We start from the raw sequence: 27,980 nt of genomic DNA on the forward strand, positions 1-27,980 counted from the left end.
CTAATTAGCTTTTTTTCTTTAAAAAACTGCTTGCATAACTGATTTTAAAATTAGATTTTTCGCTTTCAGAAAAAAAAAAGTAGCCGTTGCATCAGAACTTTGAATGGTCTAAAATATTGTGATGTCGGATTTTCAATATCTTTTCTAGTTTACGGGATCTAAACGGGACGGACGGACAGACGGTCAGACGGACAGACATTTCGCACAAAACTAATAGCGTCTTTTCCCCTTTCGGGGGCCGCTAAAAAACGAACAGAATAATTGGTTGAAAACGACCCACTGTGTCGTCTCCGTTGCTCAGCATTTACATATTTGATATCGTGTTCCCATCGAACCATGATGTACGCACTATAGATTAGATCTTGTTCCCATCGAACCATGATGGACGCACTATAGATTAGATCTTATTCCCATCGAACCATGATGGACGCACTATAGATTAGATCTTGTTCCCATCGAACCATGATGGACGCACTATAGATTAGATCTTGTTCCCATCGAACCATGATGGATGCACTATAGATTAGATCTTGTTCCCATCGAACCACGGTGGACGCACTATAGATTAGATCTTGTTCCCATCGAACCATGATGGACGCACTATAGATTAGATCTTGTTCCCATCGAACCATGATAGACGCACTATAGATTAGATCTTGTTCCCATCGAACCATGATGGATGCACTATAGATTAGATCTTGTTCCCATCGAACCATGATGGACGCACTATAGATTAGATCTTGTTCCCATCGAACCATGATGGACGCACTATAGATTAGATCTTATTCCCATCGAACCATGATGGACGCACTATAGATTAGATCTTATTCCCATCGAACCATGATGGACGCACTATAGATTAGATCTTGTTCCCATCGAACCATGATGGATGCACTATAGATTAGATCTTGTTCCCATCGAACCATGATGGATGCACTATAGATTAGATCTTGTTCCCATCGAACCATGATGGACGCACTATAGATTAGATCTTATTCCCATCGAACCATGATGGACGCACTATAGTTTAGATCTTGTTCCCATCGAACCATGATGGACGCACTATAGATTAGATCTTATTCCCATCGAACCATGATGGATGCACTATAGATTAGATCTTGTTCCCATCGAACCACGATGGACGCACTATAGATTAGATCTTGTTCCCATCGAACCATGATGGACGCACTATAGATTAGATCTTGTTCCCATCGAACCATGATAGACGCACTATAGATTAGATCTTGTTCCCATCGAACCATGATGGATGCACTATAGATTAGATCTTGTTCCCATCGAACCATGATGGACGCACTATAGATTAGATCTTGTTCCCATCGAACCACGATGGACGCACTATAGATTAGATCTTGTTCCCATCGAACCACGATGGACGCACTATAGATTAGATCTTGTTCCCATCGAACCACGATGGACGCACTATAGATTAGATCTTGTTCCCATCGAACCATGATGGACGCACTATAGATTAGATCTTGTTCCCATCGAACCATGATAGACGCACTATAGATTAGATCTTGTTCCCATCGAACCACGATAGACGAACTATAGATTAGATCTTGTTCCCATCGAACCATGATAGACGAACTATAGATTAGATCTTATTCCCATCGAACCATGATGGACGCACTATAGATTAGATCTTGTTCCCATCGAACCATGATAGACGCACTATAGATTAGATCTTGTTCCCATCGAACCATGATGGACGCACTATAGATTAGATCTTGTTCCCATCGAACCATGATAGACGAACTATAGATTAGATCTTGTTCCCATCGAACCATGATGGACGCACTATAGATTAGATCTTATTCCCATCGAACCATGATGGACGCACTATAGATTAGATCTTATTCCCATCGAACCATGATGGATGCACTATAGATTAGATCTTGTTCCCATCGAACCATGATGGACGCACTATAGATTAGATCTTGTTCCCATCGAACCACGATGGATGCACTATAGATTAGATCTTGTTCCCATCGAACCATGATGGATGCACTATAGATTAGATCTTGTTCCCATCGAACCATGATGGACGCACTATAGATTAGATCTTGTTCCCATCGAACCACGATAGAAGCACTATAGATTAGATCTTATTCCCATCGAACCATGATAGACGCACTATAGATTAGATCTTATTCCCATCGAACCATGATGGACGCACTATAGATTAGATCTTGTTCCCATCGAACCATGATGGATGCACTATAGATTAGATCTTATTCCCATCGAACCATGATGGACGCACTATAGATTAGATCTTGTTCCCATCGAACCATGATGGACGCACTATAGATTAGATCTTGTTCCCATCGAACCATGATGGACGCACTATAGATTAGATCTTGTTCCCATCGAACCATGATGGACGCACTATAGATTAGATCTTATTCCCATCGAACCATGATGGATGCACTATAGATTAGATCTTGTTCCCATCGAACCATGATGGATGCACTATAGATTAGATCTTGTTCCCATCGAACCATGATGGATGCACTATAGATTAGATCTTGTTCCCATCGAACCACGATGGACGCACTATAGATTAGATCTTGTTCCCATCGAACCATGATGGACGCACTATAGATTAGATCTTATTCCCATCGAACCATGATGGATGCACTATAGATTAGATCTTATTCCCATCGAACCATGATGGATGCACTATAGATTAGATCTTGTTCCCATCGAACCATGATGGACGCACTATAGATTAGATCTTGTTCCCATCGAACCATGATGGATGCACTATAGATTAGATCTTATTCCCATCGAACCATGATGGATGCACTATAGATTAGATCTTGTTCCCATCGAACCATGATGGACGCACTATAGATTAGATCTTGTTCCCATCGAACCATGATGGATGCACTATAGATTAGATCTTGTTCCCATCGAACCATGATGGATGCACTATAGATTAGATCTTGTTCCCATCGAACCATGATGGATGCACTATAGATTAGATCTTGTTCCCATCGAACCATGATAGACGCACTATAGATTAGATCTTGTTCCCATCGAACCATGATGGACGAACTATAGATTAGATCTTATTCCCATCGAACCATGATAGACGCACTATAGATTAGATCTTATTCCCATCGAACCATGATGGATGCACTATAGATTAGATCTTATTCCCATCGAACCATGATGGACGCACTATAGATTAGATCTTGTTCCCATCGAACCATGATGGACGCACTATAGATTAGATCTTGTTCCCATCGAACCATGATAGACGCACTATAGATTAGATCTTATTCCCATCGAACCATGATGGATGCACTATAGATTAGATCTTGTTCCCATCGAACCATGATGGATGCACTATAGATTAGATCTTGTTCCCATCGAACCATGATGGACGCACTATAGATTAGATCTTATTCCCATCGAACCACGATAGACGCACTATAGATTAGATCTTGTTCCCATCGAACCATGATGGATGCACTATAGATTAGATCTTGTTCCCATCGAACCATGATGGATGCACTATAGATTAGATCTTGTTCCCATCGAACCATGATAGACGCACTATAGATTAGATCTTGTTCCCATCGAACCACGGTGGACGCACTATAGATTAGATCTTGTTCCCATCGAACCATGATGGACGCACTATAGATTAGATCTTGTTCCCATCGAACCATGATGGACGCACTATAGATTAGATCTTGTTCCCATCGAACCATGATGGACGCACTATAGATTAGATCTTGTTCCCATCGAACCATGATGGACGCACTATAGATTAGATCTTATTCCCATCGAACCATGATGGACGCACTATAGATTAGATCTTATTCCCATCGAACCATGATGGACGCACTATAGATTAGATCTTGTTCCCATCGAACCATGATGGACGCACTATAGATTAGATCTTGTTCCCATCGAACCATGATGGACGCACTATAGATTAGATCTTGTTCCCATTGAACCATGATGGATGCACTATAGATTAGATCTTATTCCCATCGAACCATCATGTACGCACTATAGATTAGATCTTGTTCCCATCGAACTATGATAGACGCACTATAGATTAGATCTTGTTCCCATTGAACCATGATGGATGCACTATAGATTAGATCTTATTCCCATCGAACCATGATGTACGCACTATAGATTAGATCTTGTTCCCATCGAACCATGATGTACGCACTATAGATTAGATCTTATTCCCATCGAACCATGATAGACGAACTATAGATTAGATCTTGTTCCCATCGAACTATGATAGACGCACTATAGATTAGATCTTGTTCCCATCGAACCATGATGGATGCACTATAGATTAGATCTTGTTCCCATCGAACCACGGTGGACGCACTATAGATTAGATCTTATTCCCATCGAACCACGGTGGACGCACTATAGATTAGATCTTGTTCCCATCGAACCATGATGGACGCACTATAGATTAGATCTTATTCCCATCGAACCATGATGTACGCACTATAGATTAGATCTTATTCCCATCGAACCATGATGGATGCACTATAGATTAGATCTTGTTCCCATCGAACCATGATGGACGCACTATAGATTAGATCTTATTCCCATCGAACCATGATGGACGCACTATAGATTAGATCTTGTTCCCATCGAACCATGATGGACGCACTATAGATTAGATCTTATTCCCATCGAACCATGATGGATGCACTATAGATTAGATCTTGTTCCCATCGAACCACGATAGACGAACTATAGATTAGATCTTGTTCCCATCGAACCATGATAGACGCACTATAGATTAGATCTTGTTCCCATCGAACCATGATAGACGCACTATAGATTAGATCTTGTTCCCATCGAACCATGATAGACGCACTATAGATTAGATCTTGTTCCCATCGAACCATGATAGACGCACTATAGATTAGATCTTGTTCCCATCGAACCATGATAGACGCACTATAGATTAGATCTTGTTCCCATCGAACCATGATGGACGCACTATAGATTAGATCTTATTCCCATCGAACCACGGTGGACGCACTATAGATTAGATCTTGTTCCCATCGAACCATGATGGACGCACTATAGATTAGATCTTATTCCCATCGAACCATGATGTACGCACTATAGATTAGATCTTGTTCCCATCGAACCATAATAGACGCACTATAGATTAGATCTTATTCCCATCGAACCATGATAGACGCACTATAGATTAGATCTTGTTCCCATCGAACCATGATAGACGCACTATAGATTAAATCTTGTTCCCATCGAACCATGATGGACGCACTATAGATTAGATCTTGTTCCCATCGAACCATGATGGACGCACTATAGATTAGATCTTGTTCCCATCGAACCATGATAGACGCACTATAGATTAGATCTTATTCCCATCGAACCATGATAGACGCACTATAGATTAGATCTTATTCCCATCGAACCATGATGTACGCACTATAGATTAGATCTTATTCCCATCGAACCATGATAGACGCACTATAGATTAGATCTTATTCCCATCGAACCATGATGGACGCACTATAGATTAGATCTTATTCCCATCGAACCATGATGGACGCACTATAGATTAGATCTTGTTCCCATCGAACCATGATGGACGCACTATAGATTAGATCTTGTTCCCATCGAACCATGATGGACGCACTATAGTTTAGATCTTGTTCCCATCGAACCATAATAGACGCACTATAGATTAGATCTTATTCCCATCGAACCATGATGGACGCACTATAGATTAGATCTTGTTCCCATCGAACCATGATGTACGCACTATAGATTAGATCTTGTTCCCATCGAACCATGATAGACGCACTATAGATTAGATCTTGTTCCCATCGAACCATGATGGACGCACTATAGATTAGATCTTGTTCCCATCGAACCATGATGGACGCACTATAGATTAGATCTTGTTCCCATCGAACCATGATAGACGCACTATAGATTAGATCTTGTTCCCATCGAACCATGATGGATGCACTATAGATTAGATCTTGTTCCCATCGAACCATGATGGATGCACTATAGATTAGATCTTATTCCCATCGAACCATGATGGATGCACTATAGATTAGATCTTGTTCCCATCGAACCATGATGGACGCACTATAGATTAGATCTTATTCCCATCGAACCATGATGGACGCACTATAGATTAGATCTTGTTCCCATCGAACCATGATGGACGCACTATAGATTAGATCTTGTTCCCATCGAACCATGATGGATGCACTATAGATTAGATCTTATTCCCATCGAACCATGATGGACGCACTATAGATTAGATCTTGTTCCCATCGAACCATGATGGATGCACTATAGATTAGATCTTGTTCCCATCGAACCATGATGGACGAACTATAGATTAGATCTTATTCCCATCGAACCATGATAGACGCACTATAGATTAGATCTTATTCCCATCGAACCATGATGGATGCACTATAGATTAGATCTTGTTCCCATCGAACCATGATAGACGCACTATAGATTAGATCTTATTCCCATCGAACCATGATGGACGCACTATAGATTAGATCTTGTTCCCATCGAACCATGATGGACGCACTATAGATTAGATCTTGTTCCCATCGAACCATGATGGACGCACTATAGATTAGATCTTGTTCCCATCGAACCATGATGGATGCACTATAGATTAGATCTTATTCCCATCGAACCATGATGGATGCACTATAGATTAGATCTTGTTCCCATCGAACCATGATGGACGCACTATAGATTAGATCTTGTTCCCATCGAACCATGATGGATGCACTATAGATTAGATCTTATTCCCATCGAACCATGATGGACGCACTATAGATTAGATCTTGTTCCCATCGAACCATGATGGATGCACTATAGATTAGATCTTGTTCCCATCGAACCATGATGGATGCACTATAGATTAGATCTTGTTCCCATCGAACCATGATAGACGCACTATAGATTAGATCTTGTTCCCATCGAACCATGATGGACGAACTATAGATTAGATCTTATTCCCATCGAACCATGATAGACGCACTATAGATTAGATCTTATTCCCATCGAACCATGATGGATGCACTATAGATTAGATCTTATTCCCATCGAACCATGATGGACGCACTATAGATTAGATCTTGTTCCCATCGAACCATGATGGACGCACTATAGATTAGATCTTGTTCCCATCGAACCATGATAGACGCACTATAGATTAGATCTTGTTCCCATCGAACCATGATGGATGCACTATAGATTAGATCTTGTTCCCATCGAACCATGATGGACGCACTATAGATTAGATCTTGTTCCCATCGAACCATGATGGACGCACTATAGATTAGATCTTGTTCCCATCGAACCATGATGGATGCACTATAGATTAGATCTTGTTCCCATCGAACCATGATGGATGCACTATAGATTAGATCTTGTTCCCATCGAACCATGATAGACGCACTATAGATTAGATCTTGTTCCCATCGAACCACGGTGGACGCACTATAGATTAGATCTTGTTCCCATCGAACCATGATGGACGCACTATAGATTAGATCTTGTTCCCATCGAACCATGATAGACGCACTATAGATTAGATCTTGTTCCCATCGAACCATGATGGACGCACTATAGATTAGATCTTATTCCCATCGAACCACGATGGACGCACTATAGATTAGATCTTGTTCCCATCGAACCATGATGGACGCACTATAGATTAGATCTTGTTCCCATCGAACCATGATGGACGCACTATAGATTAGATCTTATTCCCATCGAACCATGATGGACGCACTATAGATTAGATCTTATTCCCATCGAACCATGATGGACGCACTATAGATTAGATCTTGTTCCCATCGAACCATGATGGACGCACTATAGATTAGATCTTGTTCCCATCGAACCATGATGGACGCACTATAGATTAGATCTTGTTCCCATCGAACCATGATGGACGCACTATAGATTAAATCTTATTCCCATCGAACCATGATGGACGCACTATAGATTAGATCTTATTCCCATCGAACCATGATGGACGCACTATAGATTAGATCTTGTTCCCATCGAACCATGATGGACGCACTATAGATTAGATCTTGTTCCCATCGAACCATGATGGACGCACTATAGATTAGATCTTATTCCCATCGAACCATGATGGACGCACTATAGATTAGATCTTGTTCCCATCGAACCATGATGGACGCACTATAGATTAGATCTTGTTCCCATCGAACCATGATGGACGCACTATAGATTAGATCTTATTCCCATCGAACCATGATGGACGCACTATAGATTAGATCTTGTTCCCATCGAACCATGATGGACGCACTATAGATTAGATCTTGTTCCCATCGAACAATGATAGACGCACTATAGATTAGATCTTGTTCCCATCGAACCATGATGGACGCACTATAGATTAGATCTTATTCCCATCGAACCACGATGGATGCACTATAGATTAGATCTTATTCCCATCGAACCATGATAGACGCACTATAGATTAGATCTTATTCCCATCGAACCATGATGGATGCACTATAGATTAGATCTTGTTCCCATCGAACCATGATGGACGCACTATAGATTAGATCTTGTTCCCATCGAACCATGATGGACGCACTATAGATTAGATCTTGTTCCCATCGAACCATGATGGACGCACTATAGATTAGATCTTATTCCCATCGAACCATGATGGATGCACTATAGATTAGATCTTGTTCCCATCGAACCATGATGGACGCACTATAGATTAGATCTTGTTCCCATTGAACCATGATGGATGCACTATAGATTAGATCTTATTCCCATCGAACCATGATGTACGCACTATAGATTAGATCTTGTTCCCATCGAACTATGATAGACGCACTATAGATTAGATCTTGTTCCCATTGAACCATGATGGATGCACTATAGATTAGATCTTATTCCCATCGAACCATGATGTACGCACTATAGATTAGATCTTGTTCCCATCGAACCATGATGTACGCACTATAGATTAGATCTTATTCCCATCGAACCATGATGGACGCACTATAGATTAGATCTTGTTCCCATTGAACCATGATGGATGCACTATAGATTAGATCTTATTCCCATCGAACCATGATGTACGCACTATAGATTAGATCTTGTTCCCATCGAACTATGATAGACGCACTATAGATTAGATCTTGTTCCCATTGAACCATGATGGATGCACTATAGATTAGATCTTATTCCCATCGAACCATGATGTACGCACTATAGATTAGATCTTGTTCCCATCGAACCATGATGTACGCACTATAGATTAGATCTTATTCCCATCGAACCATGATAGACGAACTATAGATTAGATCTTGTTCCCATCGAACTATGATAGACGCACTATAGATTAGATCTTGTTCCCATCGAACCATGATGGATGCACTATAGATTAGATCTTGTTCCCATCGAACCATGATGGACGCACTATAGATTAGATCTTATTCCCATCGAACCATGATGTACGCACTATAGATTAGATCTTATTCCCATCGAACCATGATGGATGCACTATAGATTAGATCTTGTTCCCATCGAACCATGATGGACGCACTATAGATTAGATCTTATTCCCATCGAACCATGATGGACGCACTATAGATTAGATCTTGTTCCCATCGAACCATGATGGACGCACTATAGATTAGATCTTATTCCCATCGAACCATGATGGATGCACTATAGATTAGATCTTGTTCCCATCGAACCACGATAGACGAACTATAGATTAGATCTTGTTCCCATCGAACCATGATAGACGCACTATAGATTAGATCTTGTTCCCATCGAACCATGATAGACGCACTATAGATTAGATCTTGTTCCCATCGAACCATGATAGACGCACTATAGATTAGATCTTGTTCCCATCGAACCATGATAGACGCACTATAGATTAGATCTTGTTCCCATCGAACCATGATAGACGCACTATAGATTAGATCTTGTTCCCATCGAACCATGATGGACGCACTATAGATTAGATCTTATTCCCATCGAACCACGGTGGACGCACTATAGATTAGATCTTGTTCCCATCGAACCATGATGGACGCACTATAGATTAGATCTTATTCCCATCGAACCATGATGTACGCACTATAGATTAGATCTTGTTCCCATCGAACCATAATAGACGCACTATAGATTAGATCTTATTCCCATCGAACCATGATAGACGCACTATAGATTAGATCTTGTTCCCATCGAACCATGATAGACGCACTATAGATTAAATCTTGTTCCCATCGAACCATGATGGACGCACTATAGATTAGATCTTGTTCCCATCGAACCATGATGGACGCACTATAGATTAGATCTTATTCCCATCGAACCATGATAGACGCACTATAGATTAGATCTTGTTCCCATCGAACCATAATAGACGCACTATAGATTAGATCTTATTCCCATCGAACCATGATAGACGCACTATAGATTAGATCTTGTTCCCATCGAACCATGATAGACGCACTATAGATTAAATCTTGTTCCCATCGAACCATGATGGACGCACTATAGATTAGATCTTGTTCCCATCGAACCATGATGGACGCACTATAGATTAGATCTTGTTCCCATCGAACCATGATAGACGCACTATAGATTAGATCTTATTCCCATCGAACCATGATGGACGCACTATAGATTAGATCTTGTTCCCATCGAACCATGATGGACGCACTATAGATTAGATCTTGTTCCCATCGAACCATGATGGACGCACTATAGATTAGATCTTGTTCCCATCGAACCATGATGGATGCACTATAGATTAGATCTTGTTCCCATCGAACCATGATAGACGCACTATAGATTAGATCTTGTTCCCATCGAACCATGATGGACGCACTATAGATTAGATCTTGTTCCCATCGAACCATGATGGACGCACTATAGATTAGATCTTATTCCCATCGAACCACGGTGGACGCACTATAGATTAGATCTTGTTCCCATCGAACCATGATGGATGCACTATAGATTAGATCTTGTTCCCATCGAACCATGATGGATGCACTATAGATTAGATCTTGTTCCCATCGAACCATGATAGACGCACTATAGATTAGATCTTGTTCCCATCGAACCATGATGGACGCACTATAGATTAGATCTTATTCCCATCGAACCACGGTGGACGCACTATAGATTAGATCTTATTCCCATCGAACCACGGTGGACGCACTATAGATTAGATCTTATTCCCATCGAACCACGATAGACGCACTATAGATTAGATCTTATTCCCATCGAACCACGATAGACGCACTATAGATTAGATCTTGTTCCCATCGAACCACGGTGGACGCACTATAGATTAGATCTTATTCCCATCGAACCACGATAGACGCACTATAGATTAGATCTTGTTCCCATCGAACCACGATGGATGCACTATAGATTAGATCTTGTTCCCATCGAACCACGATGGATGCACTATAGATTAGATCTTGTTCCCATCGAACCATGATGGACGCACTATAGATTAGATCTTGTTCCCATCGAACCACGATAGACGCACTATAGATTAGATCTTGTTCCCATCGAACCATGATAGACGCACTATAGATTAGATCTTGTTCCCATCGAACCACGATAGACGCACTATAGATTAGATCTTATTCCCATCGAACCACGATAGACGCACTATAGATTAGATCTTGTTCCCATCGAACCATGATGGACGCACTATAGATTAGATCTTGTTCCCATCGAACCATGATGGATGCACTATAGATTAGATCTTGTTCCCATCGAACCATGATGGACGCACTATAGATTAGATCTTGTTCCCATCGAACCATGATGGACGCACTATAGATTAGATCTTATTCCCATCGAACCATGATGGACGCACTATAGATTAGATCTTATTCCCATCGAACCATGATAGACGCACTATAGATTAGATCTTGTTCCCATCGAACCACGATAGACGCACTATAGATTAGATCTTATTCCCATCGAACCACGATAGACGCACTATAGATTAGATCTTGTTCCCATCGAACCATGATGGACGCACTATAGATTAGATCTTGTTCCCATCGAACCATGATGGACGCACTATAGATTAGATCTTATTCCCATCGAACCATGATGGACGCACTATAGATTAGATCTTGTTCCCATCGAACCATGATGGATGCACTATAGATTAGATCTTGTTCCCATCGAACCATGATGGATGCACTATAGATTAGATCTTGTTCCCATCGAACCATGATGGACGCACTATAGATTAGATCTTATTCCCATCGAACCATGATAGACGCACTATAGATTAGATCTTGTTCCCATCGAACCATGATGGACGCACTATAGATTAGATCTTGTTCCCATCGAACCATGATAGACGCACTATAGATTAGATCTTATTCCCATCGAACCATGATGGACGCACTATAGATTAGATCTTGTTCCCATCGAACCATGATAGACGCACTATAGATTAGATCTTATTCCCATCGAACCATGATGGACGCACTATAGATTAGATCTTATTCCCATCGAACCATGATAGACGCACTATAGATTAGATCTTATTCCCATCGAACCACGATGGACGCACTATAGATTAGATCTTATTCCCATCGAACCATGATAGACGCACTATAGATTAGATCTTGTTCCCATCGAACCATGATAGACGCACTATAGATTAGATCTTATTCCCATCGAACCATGATAGACGCACTATAGATTAGATCTTGTTCCCATCGAACCACGATGGACGCACTATAGATTAGATCTTATTCCCATCGAACCATGATGGATGCACTATAGATTAGATCTTGTTCCCATCGAACCATGATAGACGCACTATAGATTAGATCTTGTTCCCATCGAACCATGATGGATGCACTATAGATTAGATCTTATTCCCATCGAACCATGATGGATGCACTATAGATTAGATCTTGTTCCCATCGAACCATGATGGACGCACTATAGATTAGATCTTGTTCCCATCGAACCATGATGGACGCACTATAGATTAGATCTTATTCCCATCGAACCATGATGGACGCACTATAGATTAGATCTTGTTCCCATCGAACCATGATGGACGCACTATAGATTAGATCTTGTTCCCATCGAACCATGATGGACGCACTATAGATTAGATCTTATTCCCATCGAACCATGATAGACGCACTATAGATTAGATCTTGTTCCCATCGAACCATGATGGACGCACTATAGATTAGATCTTATTCCCATCGAACCATGATGTACGCACTATAGATTAGATCTTATTCCCATCGAACCATGATGGATGCACTATAGATTAGATCTTGTTCCCATCGAACCATGATGTACGCACTATAGATTAGATCTTATTCCCATCGAACCATGATGTACGCACTATAGATTAGATCTTGTTCCCATCGAACCATGATGGATGCACTATAGATTAGATCTTGTTCCCATCGAACCATGATGTACGCACTATAGATTAGATCTTGTTCCCATCGAACCATGATGGACGCACTATAGATTAGATCTTATTCCCATCGAACCATGATAGACGCACTATAGATTAGATCTTATTCCCATCGAACCATGATGGATGCACTATAGATTAGATCTTATTCCCATCGAACCATGATGGACGCACTATAGATTAGATCTTGTTCCCATCGAACCATGATGGACGCACTATAGATTAGATCTTGTTCCCATCGAACCATGATGGACGCACTATAGATTAGATCTTGTTCCCATCGAACCATGATGGATGCACTATAGATTAGATCTTATTCCCATCGAACCATGATGGACGCACTATAGATTAGATCTTGTTCCCATCGAACCATGATAGACGCACTATAGATTAGATCTTGTTCCCATCGAACCACGGTGGACGCACTATAGATTAGATCTTGTTCCCATCGAACCATGATGGACGCACTATAGATTAGATCTTGTTCCCATCGAACCATGATAGACGCACTATAGATTAGATCTTGTTCCCATCGAACCATGATGGACGCACTATAGATTAGATCTTATTCCCATCGAACCACGATGGACGCACTATAGATTAGATCTTGTTCCCATCGAACCATGATGGACGCACTATAGATTAGATCTTGTTCCCATCGAACCATGATGGACGCACTATAGATTAGATCTTATTCCCATCGAACCATGATGGACGCACTATAGATTAGATCTTATTCCCATCGAACCATGATGGACGCACTATAGATTAGATCTTGTTCCCATCGAACCATGATGGACGCACTATAGATTAGATCTTGTTCCCATCGAACCATGATGGACGCACTATAGATTAGATCTTGTTCCCATCGAACCATGATGGACGCACTATAGATTAGATCTTATTCCCATCGAACCATGATGGACGCACTATAGATTAGATCTTATTCCCATCGAACCATGATGGACGCACTATAGATTAGATCTTGTTCCCATCGAACCATGATGGACGCACTATAGATTAGATCTTGTTCCCATCGAACCATGATGGACGCACTATAGATTAGATCTTATTCCCATCGAACCATGATGGACGCACTATAGATTAGATCTTGTTCCCATCGAACCATGATGGACGCACTATAGATTAGATCTTGTTCCCATCGAACCATGATGGACGCACTATAGATTAGATCTTATTCCCATCGAACCATGATGGACGCACTATAGATTAGATCTTATTCCCATCGAACCATGATGGACGCACTATAGATTAGATCTTATTCCCATCGAACCATGATGGATGCACTATAGATTAGATCTTGTTCCCATCGAACCATGATGGACGCACTATAGATTAGATCTTGTTCCCATCGAACCATGATGGACGCACTATAGATTAGATCTTGTTCCCATCGAACAATGATAGACGCACTATAGATTAGATCTTATTCCCATCGAACCATGATGGACGCACTATAGATTAGATCTTATTCCCATCGAACCATGATGGACGCACTATAGATTAGATCTTATTCCCATCGAACCATGATGGACGCACTATAGATTAGATCTTATTCCCATCGAACCATGATGGACGCACTATAGATTAGATCTTATTCCCATCGAACCATGATGGACGCACTATAGATTAGATCTTGTTCCCATCGAACCATGATGGACGCACTATAGATTAGATCTTATTCCCATCGAACCACGATGGATGCACTATAGATTAGATCTTATTCCCATCGAACCATGATGTACGCACTATAGATTAGATCTTGTTCCCATCGAACCATGATGTACGCACTATAGATTAGATCTTATTCCCATCGAACCATGATAGACGAACTATAGATTAGATCTTGTTCCCATCGAACTATGATAGACGCACTATAGATTAGATCTTGTTCCCATCGAACCATGATGGACGCACTATAGATTAGATCTTGTTCCCATCGAACCATGATGGATGCACTATAGATTAGATCTTATTCCCATCGAACCATGATGGATGCACTATAGATTAGATCTTATTCCCATCGAACCATGATGGACGCACTATAGATTAGATCTTGTTCCCATCGAACCATGATGGATGCACTATAGATTAGATCTTATTCCCATCGAACCACGGTGGACGCACTATAGATTAGATCTTGTTCCCATTGAACCATGATGGACGCACTATAGATTAGATCTTATTCCCATCGAACCATGATGGACGCACTATAGATTAGATCTTGTTCCCATCGAACCATGATGGATGCACTATAGATTAGATCTTATTCCCATCGAACCATGATGTACGCACTATAGATTAGATCATATTCCCATCGAACCATGATGGATGCACTATAGATTAGATCTTGTTCCCATCGAACCATGATGGACGCACTATAGATTAGATCTTATTCCCATCGAACCATGATGGACGCACTATAGATTAGATCTTGTTCCCATCGAACCATGATGGACGCACTATAGATTAGATCTTATTCCCATCGAACCATGATGGATGCACTATAGATTAGATCTTGTTCCCATCGAACCACGATAGACGAACTATAGATTAGATCTTGTTCCCATCGAACCATGATAGACGCACTATAGATTAGATCTTGTTCCCATCGAACCATGATGGACGCACTATAGATTAGATCTTGTTCCCATCGAACCATGATGGACGCACTATAGATTAGATCTTATTCCCATCGAACCACGGTGGACGCACTATAGATTAGATCTTGTTCCCATCGAACCATGATGGACGCACTATAGATTAGATCTTGTTCCCATCGAACCATGATGGACGCACTATAGATTAGATCTTGTTCCCATCGAACCATGATGGACGCACTATAGATTAGATCTTGTTCCCATCGAACCATGATGGACGCACTATAGATTAGATCTTGTTCCCATCGAACCATGATGGATGCACTATAGATTAAATCTTGTTCCCATCGAACCATGATGGACGCACTATAGATTAGATCTTATTCCCATCGAACCATGATGTACGCACTATAGATTAGATCTTGTTCCCATCGAACCATAATAGACGCACTATAGATTAGATCTTATTCCCATCGAACCATGATAGACGCACTATAGATTAGATCTTGTTCCCATCGAACCATGATAGACGCACTATAGATTAGATCTTGTTCCCATCGAACCACGATGGACGCACTATAGATTAGATCTTGTTCCCATCGAACCATGATGGATGCACTATAGATTAGATCTTATTCCCATCGAACCATGATGTACGCACTATAGATTAGATCTTGTTCCCATCGAACCACGATGGACGCACTATAGATTAGATCTTGTTCCCATCGAACCATGATGGATGCACTATAGATTAGATCTTATTCCCATCGAACCATGATGGACGCACTATAGATTAGATCTTGTTCCCATCGAACCACGATGGACGCACTATAGATTAGATCTTGTTCCCATCGAACCATGATAGACGCACTATAGATTAGATCTTGTTCCCATCGAACCATGATGGACGCACTATAGATTAGATCTTGTTCCCATCGAACCATGATAGACGCACTATAGATTAGATCTTGTTCCCATCGAACCATGATGGATGCACTATAGATTAGATCTTGTTCCCATCGAACCATGATGGACGCACTATAGATTAGATCTTATTCCCATCGAACCACGATGGACGCACTATAGATTAGATCTTATTCCCATCGAACCATGATGGACGCACTATAGATTAGATCTTATTCCCATCGAACCATGATGGACGCACTATAGATTAGATCTTATTCCCATCGAACCACGGTGGACGCACTATAGATTAGATCTTATTCCCATCGAACCACGATGGACGCACTATAGATTAGATCTTATTCCCATCGAACCACGATGGACGCACTATAGATTAGATCTTATTCCCATCGAACCACGATGGACGCACTATAGATTAGATCTTATTCCCATCGAACCATGATGGACGCACTATAGATTAGATCTTGTTCCCATCGAACCATGATGGACGCACTATAGATTAGATCTTATTCCCATCGAACCATGATGGACGCACTATAGATTAGATCTTATTCCCATCGAACCATGATGGATGCACTATAGATTAGATCTTGTTCCCATCGAACCATGATGGATGCACTATAGATTAGATCTTGTTCCCATCGAACCATGATAGACGCACTATAGATTAGATCTTGTTCCCATCGAACCATGATAGACGCACTATAGATTAGATCTTATTCCCATCGAACCACGATGGACGCACTATAGATTAGATCTTGTTCCCATCGAACCATGATGGATGCACTATAGATTAGATCTTGTTCCCATCGAACCATGATGGATGCACTATAGATTAGATCTTGTTCCCATCGAACCACGATAGACGCACTATAGATTAGATCTTGTTCCCATCGAACCATGATAGACGCACTATAGATTAGATCTTGTTCCCATCGAACCATGATAGACGCACTATAGATTAGATCTTGTTCCCATCGAACCATGATGGACGCACTATAGATTAGATCTTGTTCCCATCGAACCACGATAGACGCACTATAGATTAGATCTTGTTCCCATCGAACCATGATGGACGCACTATAGATTAGATCTTGTTCCCATCGAACCACGATGGACGCACTATAGATTAGATCTTATTCCCATCGAACCATGATGGATGCACTATAGATTAGATCTTGTTCCCATCGAACCACGATGGACGCACTATAGATTAGATCTTATTCCCATCGAACCATGATGGATGCACTATAGATTAGATCTTGTTCCCATCGAACCACGATGGACGCACTATAGATTAGATCTTGTTCCCATCGAACCATGATGGATGCACTATAGATTAGATCTTGTTCCCATCGAACCATGATGGATGCACTATAGATTAGATCTTGTTCCCATCGAACCATGATGGACGCACTATAGATTAGATCTTATTCCCATCGAACCATGATAGACGCACTATAGATTAGATCTTGTTCCCATCGAACCATGATGGATGCACTATAGATTAGATCTTGTTCCCATCGAACCATGATGGATGCACTATAGATTAGATCTTGTTCCCATCGAACCATGATGTACGCACTATAGATTAGATCTTGTTCCCATCGAACCATGATGTACGCACTATAGATTAGATCTTGTTCCCATCGAACCATGATGTACGCACTATAGATTAGATCTTGTTCCCATCGAACCATGATAGACGCACTATAGATTAGATCTTGTTCCCATCGAACCATGATAGACGCACTATAGATTAGATCTTATTCCCATCGAACCATGATAGACGCACTATAGATTAGATCTTGTTCCCATCGAACCATGATGGATGCACTATAGATTAGATCTTATTCCCATCGAACCATGATGTACGCACTATAGATTAGATCTTATTCCCATCGAACCATGATGTACGCACTATAGATTAGATCTTATTCCCATCGAACCATGATGTACGCACTATAGATTAGATCTTGTTCCCATCGAACCATGATAGACGCACTATAGATTAGATCTTATTCCCATCGAACCATGATGGATGCACTATAGATTAGATCTTATTCCCATCGAACCATGATGGATGCACTATAGATTAGATCTTGTTCCCATCGAACCATGATGGATGCACTATAGATTAGATCTTATTCCCATCGAACCATGATGGACGCACTATAGATTAGATCTTATTCCCATCGAACCATGATGGATGCACTATAGATTAGATCTTGTTCCCATCGAACCATGATGGATGCACTATAGATTAGATCTTATTCCCATCGAACCATGATGGACGCACTATAGATTAGATCTTGTTCCCATCGAACCATGATGGACGCACTATAGATTAGATCTTGTTCCCATCGAACCATGATGGACGCACTATAGATTAGATCTTGTTCCCATCGAACCATGATGGATGCACTATAGATTAGATCTTGTTCCCATCGAACCATGATGGATGCACTATAGATTAGATCTTGTTCCCGTCGAACCATGATGTACGCACTATAGATTAGATCTTGTTCCCATCGAACCATGATGGACGCACTATAGATTAGATCTTGTTCCCATCGAACCATGATGGATGCACTATAGATTAGATCTTATTCCCATCGAACCATGATGGATGCACTATAGATTAGATCTTGTTCCCATCGAACCACGGTGGACGCACTATAGATTAGATCTTGTTCCCATCGAACCATGATGGACGCACTATAGATTAGATCTTGTTCCCATCGAACCATGATGGACGCACTATAGATTAGATCTTGTTCCCATCGAACCATGATGGACGCACTATAGATTAGATCTTGTTCCCATCGAACCATGATGGATGCACTATAGATTAGATCTTGTTCCCATCGAACCATGATGGATGCACTATAGATTAGATCTTGTTCCCGTCGAACCATGATGTACGCACTATAGATTAGATCTTGTTCCCATCGAACCATGATGGACGCACTATAGATTAGATCTTGTTCCCATCGAACCATGATGGATGCACTATAGATTAGATCTTATTCCCATCGAACCATGATGGATGCACTATAGATTAGATCTTGTTCCCATCGAACCACGGTGGACGCACTATAGATTAGATCTTGTTCCCATCGAACCATGATGGACGCATTATAGATATTGGGTTCTCAAAACTTCTGCTCGCTTCAATTGGACACTACGATATTCAGTGTTGATGCGCCCGGGGACACTGGTAGGAAATAGATTCTGGCCAAAAAAAGTTGGCCATCACAGATATAGGATTAAAATAGTTACCAGCCCCATCATGTACGTCACTTTGAAATGAAAAACAGCGACCTTCAAGCCAGTTATGTCCTTCAGATTCAGAGAGCATCGATAACAGGTGGGGGCTGATAGTGTCAAACCTGTCGCACCTAAAGCCACAGTCTGATTTCACAAAGACGAAGTGAATATCAGTGAATTATGGTATAGTCAATCACCTGGACATTCCGACCACTCCCACGCCCAATTTTTTCAGCTAGCATCATCTATTTTATTGAAAGCCTTATTGTCCGCACACTTTGAATGGAATGCTTGCTTGTCTATTTTAGTGTTGTTTGGATGAAGGTTAACCAACGCTATTCTTTTTTTTAACGGACTTTTCAAATGATTCCTTTTCTTTATTTGAAAATAGCTACTTCAATAGTTTACGTGCTAGAAAACTTGTGGAAGTGTTGGCGTCTACTGTGACGATACTGAGAGGATTAACAGAGTAGGTTACCAGAGAATGCTGAGCGGATTAGCAGATTAGGATACCGAAGAATGCTGAGGGGATCAGCAGAGTAGTTACCGAAGAATGCTGAGCGGATTAGCAGATTAGGATACCGAAGAATGATGAAGGGATCAGCAGAGTAGTTACCGAAGAATGCTGAGAGGATTAGCGGAGTAGGGTACAGAAGAATGCTGAGAGGATTAGCAGATAGGTTACAGAAGAATGCTGAGAAGATTAGCAGAGTAGGTTACAGAAGAATGCTGAGAGGATTAGCAAAGTAGGTTACCGAAGAATGCTGTGAGGATTAGCAGAGTATGTTACAGAAGAATGTTGAGATGATTAGCAGAGTTACAGAAGAATGCTGGCTGCACAATGAGACGTTTTACTCCTAACGGAAACATCAACTCGATAGAAGTGTGCTTAGTTAACTAAAGTTGGGATACAGTTATCGTGTCGCAAAATTGTCCACAGAGAAGTTAACATTGCTTTACAAAAAAAAATGTATGAAATATAAATAGTATGAAAACAAATCCAGTTCAAATAAGATCCATGGGGACATTTTATTTTTTAAAAAATATTATTTTTAGCGGCCCCCGAAATTAGAAAAGACGCTATTACTTTGTATGTAATCTCTGTCCGTCCGTCCCGTTTAGATCTCGTAAACTAGAAAAGATATTGAAAATCCGACATCATGATATTTTAGACCTTTCAAAGTTCTGATGCAACGGCTACTTTTTTCTTTTCCGAAAGTGAAAATTTTAATTTTTAAAATCAACTATGCAAGCAGTTTTTTTATAAAAATACACCATTTTTACAACTAATCAATATTAATAGAAACAAACAAAGGAGGTTATTTAGTAAGGGATATAGTCATGATTAGGCCAAACACAACCTCAGGGTTATATGCAGTCAGTGTTAATGTTGTTGCCAATTGTGATGTATTTGAAATTAAACTGTTACTGATACTTTGGAGCCCTGAGTTGTGAGGTTCTTTAAGTTCGTGGTGTCGTGTGGTGCGGTTTGCAAAGAGCCTGGATAGTAGAGATACGTAACAATATTTTTAACACATTTATGCAAACGGTTTTAGTTTTTTGTCAAATTGTATTTTTTGTTGTTTTTTAGCGGCCCCCGTAAGGGGAAAAAGCCGCTATTAGGTTTGTGCAAAATGTCCGTCTGTCCGTCTGTCACACTCAGATCTCGAAAACTAGAAGAGATATGAAAAGAAGCTTATTTTTGTGCGTTTTGTCTGTTGGTCGGTCTGTCCGTCACGATTAGATTTAAAAAACTAGAACTCTAAAAGCTATTGAAAATCTGATTTACCCTTTAATGTTCCTCCCATAACATCTCAATAGTTTTAAGTATCTAAAATTGATTGTTCCGGATTTTTTTGTGCAAAACTAATCAACGCCAACAAATGTTTGTTTGCTCTTCTAACTTATATTACATTCAATTTCCATGCTTAAACTTTGCAAAAACACATTATCAATAATATGTTGTTCCGTATTTTATGTAAATAGCATATTAATGCTAAATCAAAATCTCTATACTGACTTATATTTCATTAAGTGTAAAAATGTTCCGGATATTGTTTTATAAAACATGAATTATGCCTAATGATTGTTTGAAATCGCATAAGGCTTTTAAAAAAAGTAATTTACTAGAATTGATTACTGAAAATTACTTTTTAGACATTTAATTTTCTTGTAAAACATAACATAGAAGTTTTGTAATCGATAAAAAAAGTTCCGGATTTTGTTTCTTACAAATCGTCGCCAGAAATTTCCGAATTTATTTAAAAATCTACTAACTCACTACTCTCTTACAGTACATTTAACTTTCTACCTAAAACATTAAAAAATCTAATTATCGTTAATATTATGTTCCGATTTTTAAGGAAAACAGAATCCAAACACCAAAGTAAGGTATGAAAATCTCTCCACGTGGCTGTAGTACATCTAATTTTTATACGAGACTATCCAAAAAATTTAATTAACGGTATAACATTTATCTGAAATTCTCTTTTTCTTTTACTATTTATACAAACATCCGGAACAATCTATTATATAAACTTTTCAATTGTGTTCATACCTAAAAATTATTGCGATGTTTTGAAACGTAAAATAAAGGTTAATCAATTTTTAATAACTTTAGTTGTTTTTTTTATATCAAGATGACGGACAGACCGACTGACAGACAAAACGCAAAAACAATGCGGCTTTGATCCTTTTTAAATAAATTCTATTAGAACTCAGTGCACCAATGTCTATGAACCCTCGTTAAATATCTCGTGTAAATAAAGACATTTTTTTTATGGTACCGGTACTAGCCTATTGTGAGGTAATGGAATTTTTTTTCTTTGACGTCATATGAATGGACTCTTTAAATGTAATGTTAAAAGAACGCACTCGGTGCACCAATGTCTATTAGCCCTCGAAAACATTGCTTGTATTAATGAAAACATATTTTAGTCTAACTAAGCCGTGTGACGTAGTGTTTTTTTTTTCCTTTGACGTCACATGGAATGAATTCTTTAAATGAAATGCTAAAAGAACGCACTCGGTGCACCAATGTCTATGAACACTCGAGAAATGGCTCGTGTTGATGAAGGTGATTTTTAGTCTAGCTAGGCCTTGTGACGTAGTGTTTTTTTTTCCTTTGACGTCATATGGAATGAATTCTTTAAAAGAAATGCTAAAAGAACGCACTCAGTGCACCAATGTCTATGAACACTCGATAAAAGGCTCGTAATGATGAAGGCGATTTTTATTCTAGCTAGGCCGTGTGACGTAGTGTTTTTTTTTCCTTTGACGTCATATGGAATGAATTCTTTAAATGAAATGCTTAAAGAACGCACTCGGTGCACCAAAGTCTATGAACACTCGATAAAAGGCTCTTATAGATGAAGGCGATTTTTATTCTAGCTAGGCCGTGTGACGTAGTGTTTTTTTTTCCCTCTGACGTTATATGGAATAAATTCTTCAAACGAAATGAAAAAAGAACTCGGCATAGTAATGTTTATTAAGCCTCGTTATGTGACTCGCGTTTAAAAAAGGAATGATATCTTGATTTAGATCTAATCTAGATTTTTTAAACTAGATCTAGATTTTTATTACAGTATATCTAGATCTGGATTTATATTCTAATTAAAATTATTTTAGAGTCTAGATCTAGAATTTCTAGATCTAGTTTAGACTAAAATAGACTAGATTAAGATGTAGAATTTCAATTTCTAAACTTAAAGTGTAAAAAAAAAGTGTAGATTTTCATTTCCAAACGTTTTGATCAATATTGTAATGTTTTAATATACTAAAACTAATCTACTATTTTTTTTATTAAATTTAAATTTAAATTTACGGCAAATGAATCTTTGAAACATTATTACTTTTGACCATCGGATGGCTGCCTGGTCGTGCGGTTTTCGCGCTAGACTGTCGTTCAGATTTATGGATGGCCCAGGGTTCAAACCCTGCCCGCTCCCATCCCCCGTCGTCCTGCGGGAGGTTTGGACTAGGAAGTAATTATCTTCAACTCTGAAGGAACATCCGAAACGTGTAAAACATTTTACATCAAAATTAAATCACCTCTTGAATATTATTTGCGAATATGCAGATCCGACAGGGATCCGACTTCGACGGGGGCCGCCTCTTAGTTTGTGTAACACAAACTCTCTTTGTAATCTTGTTTACAAATGAGTGTGTGTATTGCTAAATTATGTAAGTTTTGTCATACTAACTACTACATTTACAAAAAAAAAATTGGTTACTAATATAAGTGAAAGTTAATTTAAAACAACAATTAATAAGTAGTTTTTCATATTATCGCGTGAACTGCAGGGCATGTTCAAATCTACAAAACACCTAACTATGGATTTTTTATATTTTTTTTTACGAAATGTTTTTTTTTTTTATGAGGCTTTGAATAAGAGATTGACCCTATACAAAACAATTAGATCAATAAGATAATCATTAGGCCTATATGAAATCAATTAGGTCAGGTTCACATCTAACTTCACTTTCACCTATCCCTTGGTCTGATGGACCGTTGGGGCACAACAGAAGATCTGCCAACCTTCTTTCTCCATTCTCCTCTGTCATTTGTCTTTGATAGAATTTCTTTCTGATATTCTTTCTGAAAATATTGAAACCTGCCTTTTACCTGCCTGGGTGGACCACTTCGGGGGCCGATTTTGGAGTTAGTGTTTCACACAAACTGTCTTTGTAACCTTGATGATATTGATGGTTTTCATAAATTGTATTTATTGTCATTGGCTACAGATATTTCTCTCTCTATTTCTCTCTATCTTTCTGGGACTTAAAACAACTTAAGAACCACTGATTTGTTAGGATTTTAGTCTGCCTTTTCAATTGTTACATCATACCTTATTTTTATTTCTTTTATATTTGTTGGATTTACCAATCAAATGTTCTTCTGACTTCAACAGTTCTCAAGACGTCAGCTGACAATGATGTATCTGTTAAAACAAAATGCGCGGGGAAAAAATGATCACTGTTGATACCTATTTATGGTTAATTTTTTTATTAATTGCCCGAAGCAAACATTTAGAAATGCGTGCTATGACAATCAGTAAATGACATGTGTCATCGTGCAGGCTGTATCGCAAGAAGTCACCCCGCAGCAATGTGTAGATGTATAAATGACTAATGCCTGAAGTATGGAGGACCATTTACATTTAGTCTCTGAAGAAAGACCCATGGGGTTTTGAAACCATGTTGTTCTTGTATCATAGAAACAAATGACAAAAGATAACAAAATAATAATAACACAAATTAAAATGACGAAACTTTAAAATTACCTTCATTCAAATGTAGAGCTGTGGATTCTTTTTTCCTCTCGCCAAAACTGTTTAACATGTTATTATTAGGCCTATACAAACAAAAATTAGTTAGAAACTAAATGACATCCTTTGTATTTTAATTCTAAGAAAATCTCCCTTTACTTTTTAGGCTATTTTTTTTTAATAAATTCTGGTCTCTTTTTCTTTCTTCATGATATATTTGGCTAAATAATAAAATGAACTACTGAAATGAGCCCTTGCAAACCCCACCACTTCACTATCTTACTCTCAAATTGCTTGCTTGACTCCTATTATTATCTCTTGGCACTTTGTCTACGACCTCACGTCCCTCTCTTGACTGGATACCAGGCAAGAAATCTAGTCTTAATTTGTTTTGCTGATAAATTTTGATCTATCAGTGTGTTTGTGTGTGTGTGTGTGACTATTTGAACGCGTATGTGACTGCTTGAATGCACTGATAGTTTCTGCTCAAACACCAATGTCAACTGTATATAGAATATGTGTCATTTTTTAGGCCAATGTTGTCTGAGCCAAGTGCTATCTAGCCCCACTCAATTCCTGCCTACACTGCACATTGAAGCCAAAGATGAACGCTTCCATTGGACTAATTTTTTAATATTTTTTTTGCTGTGATGTGGCCCCAGAGCCAAAAAAAGTTGGCCGCATCTGCAGCACGTATTCCTCCGACAATCTATTTTTACCCCTTATTGAACAAGAAAAACATTTTTAAAATACTTTAAAAAATACTTTAAAAATAAAACAAAGCTTATATTAAGCGCAGTTGTATCAATTAGTTTGAATCAATCATGTATTTATATTTGTTCTAGATCTAGACTAAAAACAATAAATCTGTGCGATTACAAATATTTTTACCAATTGTTTTTGTTTAGCGCAATTTCATGCTTCTAGCTTTCTCAATACACTATGATCTTATCACCTGTCTGGATCTTATCGAAAGGGATGGGGGGGGGGGGGGGGAGAAAGAAACGGGTATCTGGGTGATCGTTTTTTAGGTGCATTTGTAAAAAAAAAAATAAAATAAAAGGTGAACGACCTGAATTCGAACTGGAGAAGACCTCCTCAAGCTCAGACAATAACAACCCCGCCAGCGAATCGCTTATGAATATAGAAGGTTTTATAGTTATAACTTATATATTGGTAGTTTCAAACGTTTAAGCGCTACCTTCCCTCTCTGTTCGAGATGCCAAACAATCCTATGAAATTTCTGGCTAAAGAGAGTGCTATTTATCTATGCATACATAGCAAAATGTCATGATGCCTGAGAAGACCTGCACGAAATTGTCATGGCTTTATTGGTTTGTAACTTATAAGATCTATATGCTAGGTCAAAATCTCACAAGTGCGGCTGTGCTATGGCGCATGGGACGAGTTGCCATAATCTGCCAGAAAAACCAAACAAATTAACAGAGTTAGTCTCTAATTGACCATTTAACATGCGCAACTAGATTGACGAATGGATAGGCCCTACGCGTTGGATGTAATTATCTTTTGTTCAAAATTTATAAGATAAGAAGATAAGATAGATGATGTTATTTTGTGATTTATTTTTCAGAGATCTAAAGATGGAAAATATTATGTTGGACACACCAAAGAAAAATATAAAAATGGTTGGTAAGTATTCCATGACAAAGGACTATAACTATATAGGGGCCTAATGAGCCTAAACATATCTAGATCTAATACTAATATCTACATTAACATGAATGACTATATTGACACAGTGAAAGGCTATCTTCTACTTTGAAGTAATGTCTGTAATTTATATACAAGGCAATAATAACAATAAGGCTTGTCTTCGAGTCAATCCAAAAAAAAAATCTGCTACTTCCGATTCACAAGTTGCGTGAGTTAGCAGACAACATACAGCATTTAATTAAAAAACTAATTTAGAATTAGATTAGATCTAGACTCCAGATCAAAGTTAGGTCTAGTCTCTAATGATAGGGGGCATATTAATAAATATTCAATTATCTCCACCCAAGTATAAATTCTTTCTTAGTATCAAGATCTAGATCTACTGATCTAGTTAATCATGATAATCATTTAAATCATCATCATAATCATATCATGGAATCCCCACCATAACTAACTGGCAATAATGATTCATAATCATGATAATGATAAGCTCATAATTGTGCCAATCTTAATTCATATCATTTTCATATTCATAAATGATAAAGCCATTGCAATGGGCTGGCATATTGATGAAATTATTTTAAAAAATCAAGCAAATCATTAGACATTATTTTAGGGTTTATTAAAAGAAATGGTATTATCACTAAACTTGACTACTTGAGTTGAGAGACACTTCAGTACAGAAAAATAAAA

The 27,980-nt window shown here is 39.0% G+C and overlaps 1 protein-coding gene across 6 annotated transcripts in view; it reads left to right on the forward strand.

The window, feature by feature from the left end:
• The window catches only part of LOC106058494 (serine/threonine-protein kinase MARK1-like), a 234,793-nt gene that overhangs the window by 175,060 nt on the left and 31,753 nt on the right, over positions 1 to 27,980 (forward strand). For all 6 annotated transcript variants that reach the window (XM_013215955.2, XM_013215941.2, XM_013215949.2 and 3 more), the window contains exon 4: positions 27,205 to 27,263. In XM_013215955.2, the coding sequence (XP_013071409.2) occupies positions 27,205 to 27,263 (59 nt within the window). The remainder of the gene's footprint in view (positions 1 to 27,204; positions 27,264 to 27,980) is intronic.

The sequence above is a fragment of the Biomphalaria glabrata genome, chromosome 5 (assembly GCF_947242115.1).
Source record: "Biomphalaria glabrata chromosome 5, xgBioGlab47.1, whole genome shotgun sequence".
NCBI classification, from domain to species: domain Eukaryota; kingdom Metazoa; phylum Mollusca; class Gastropoda; family Planorbidae; genus Biomphalaria; species Biomphalaria glabrata.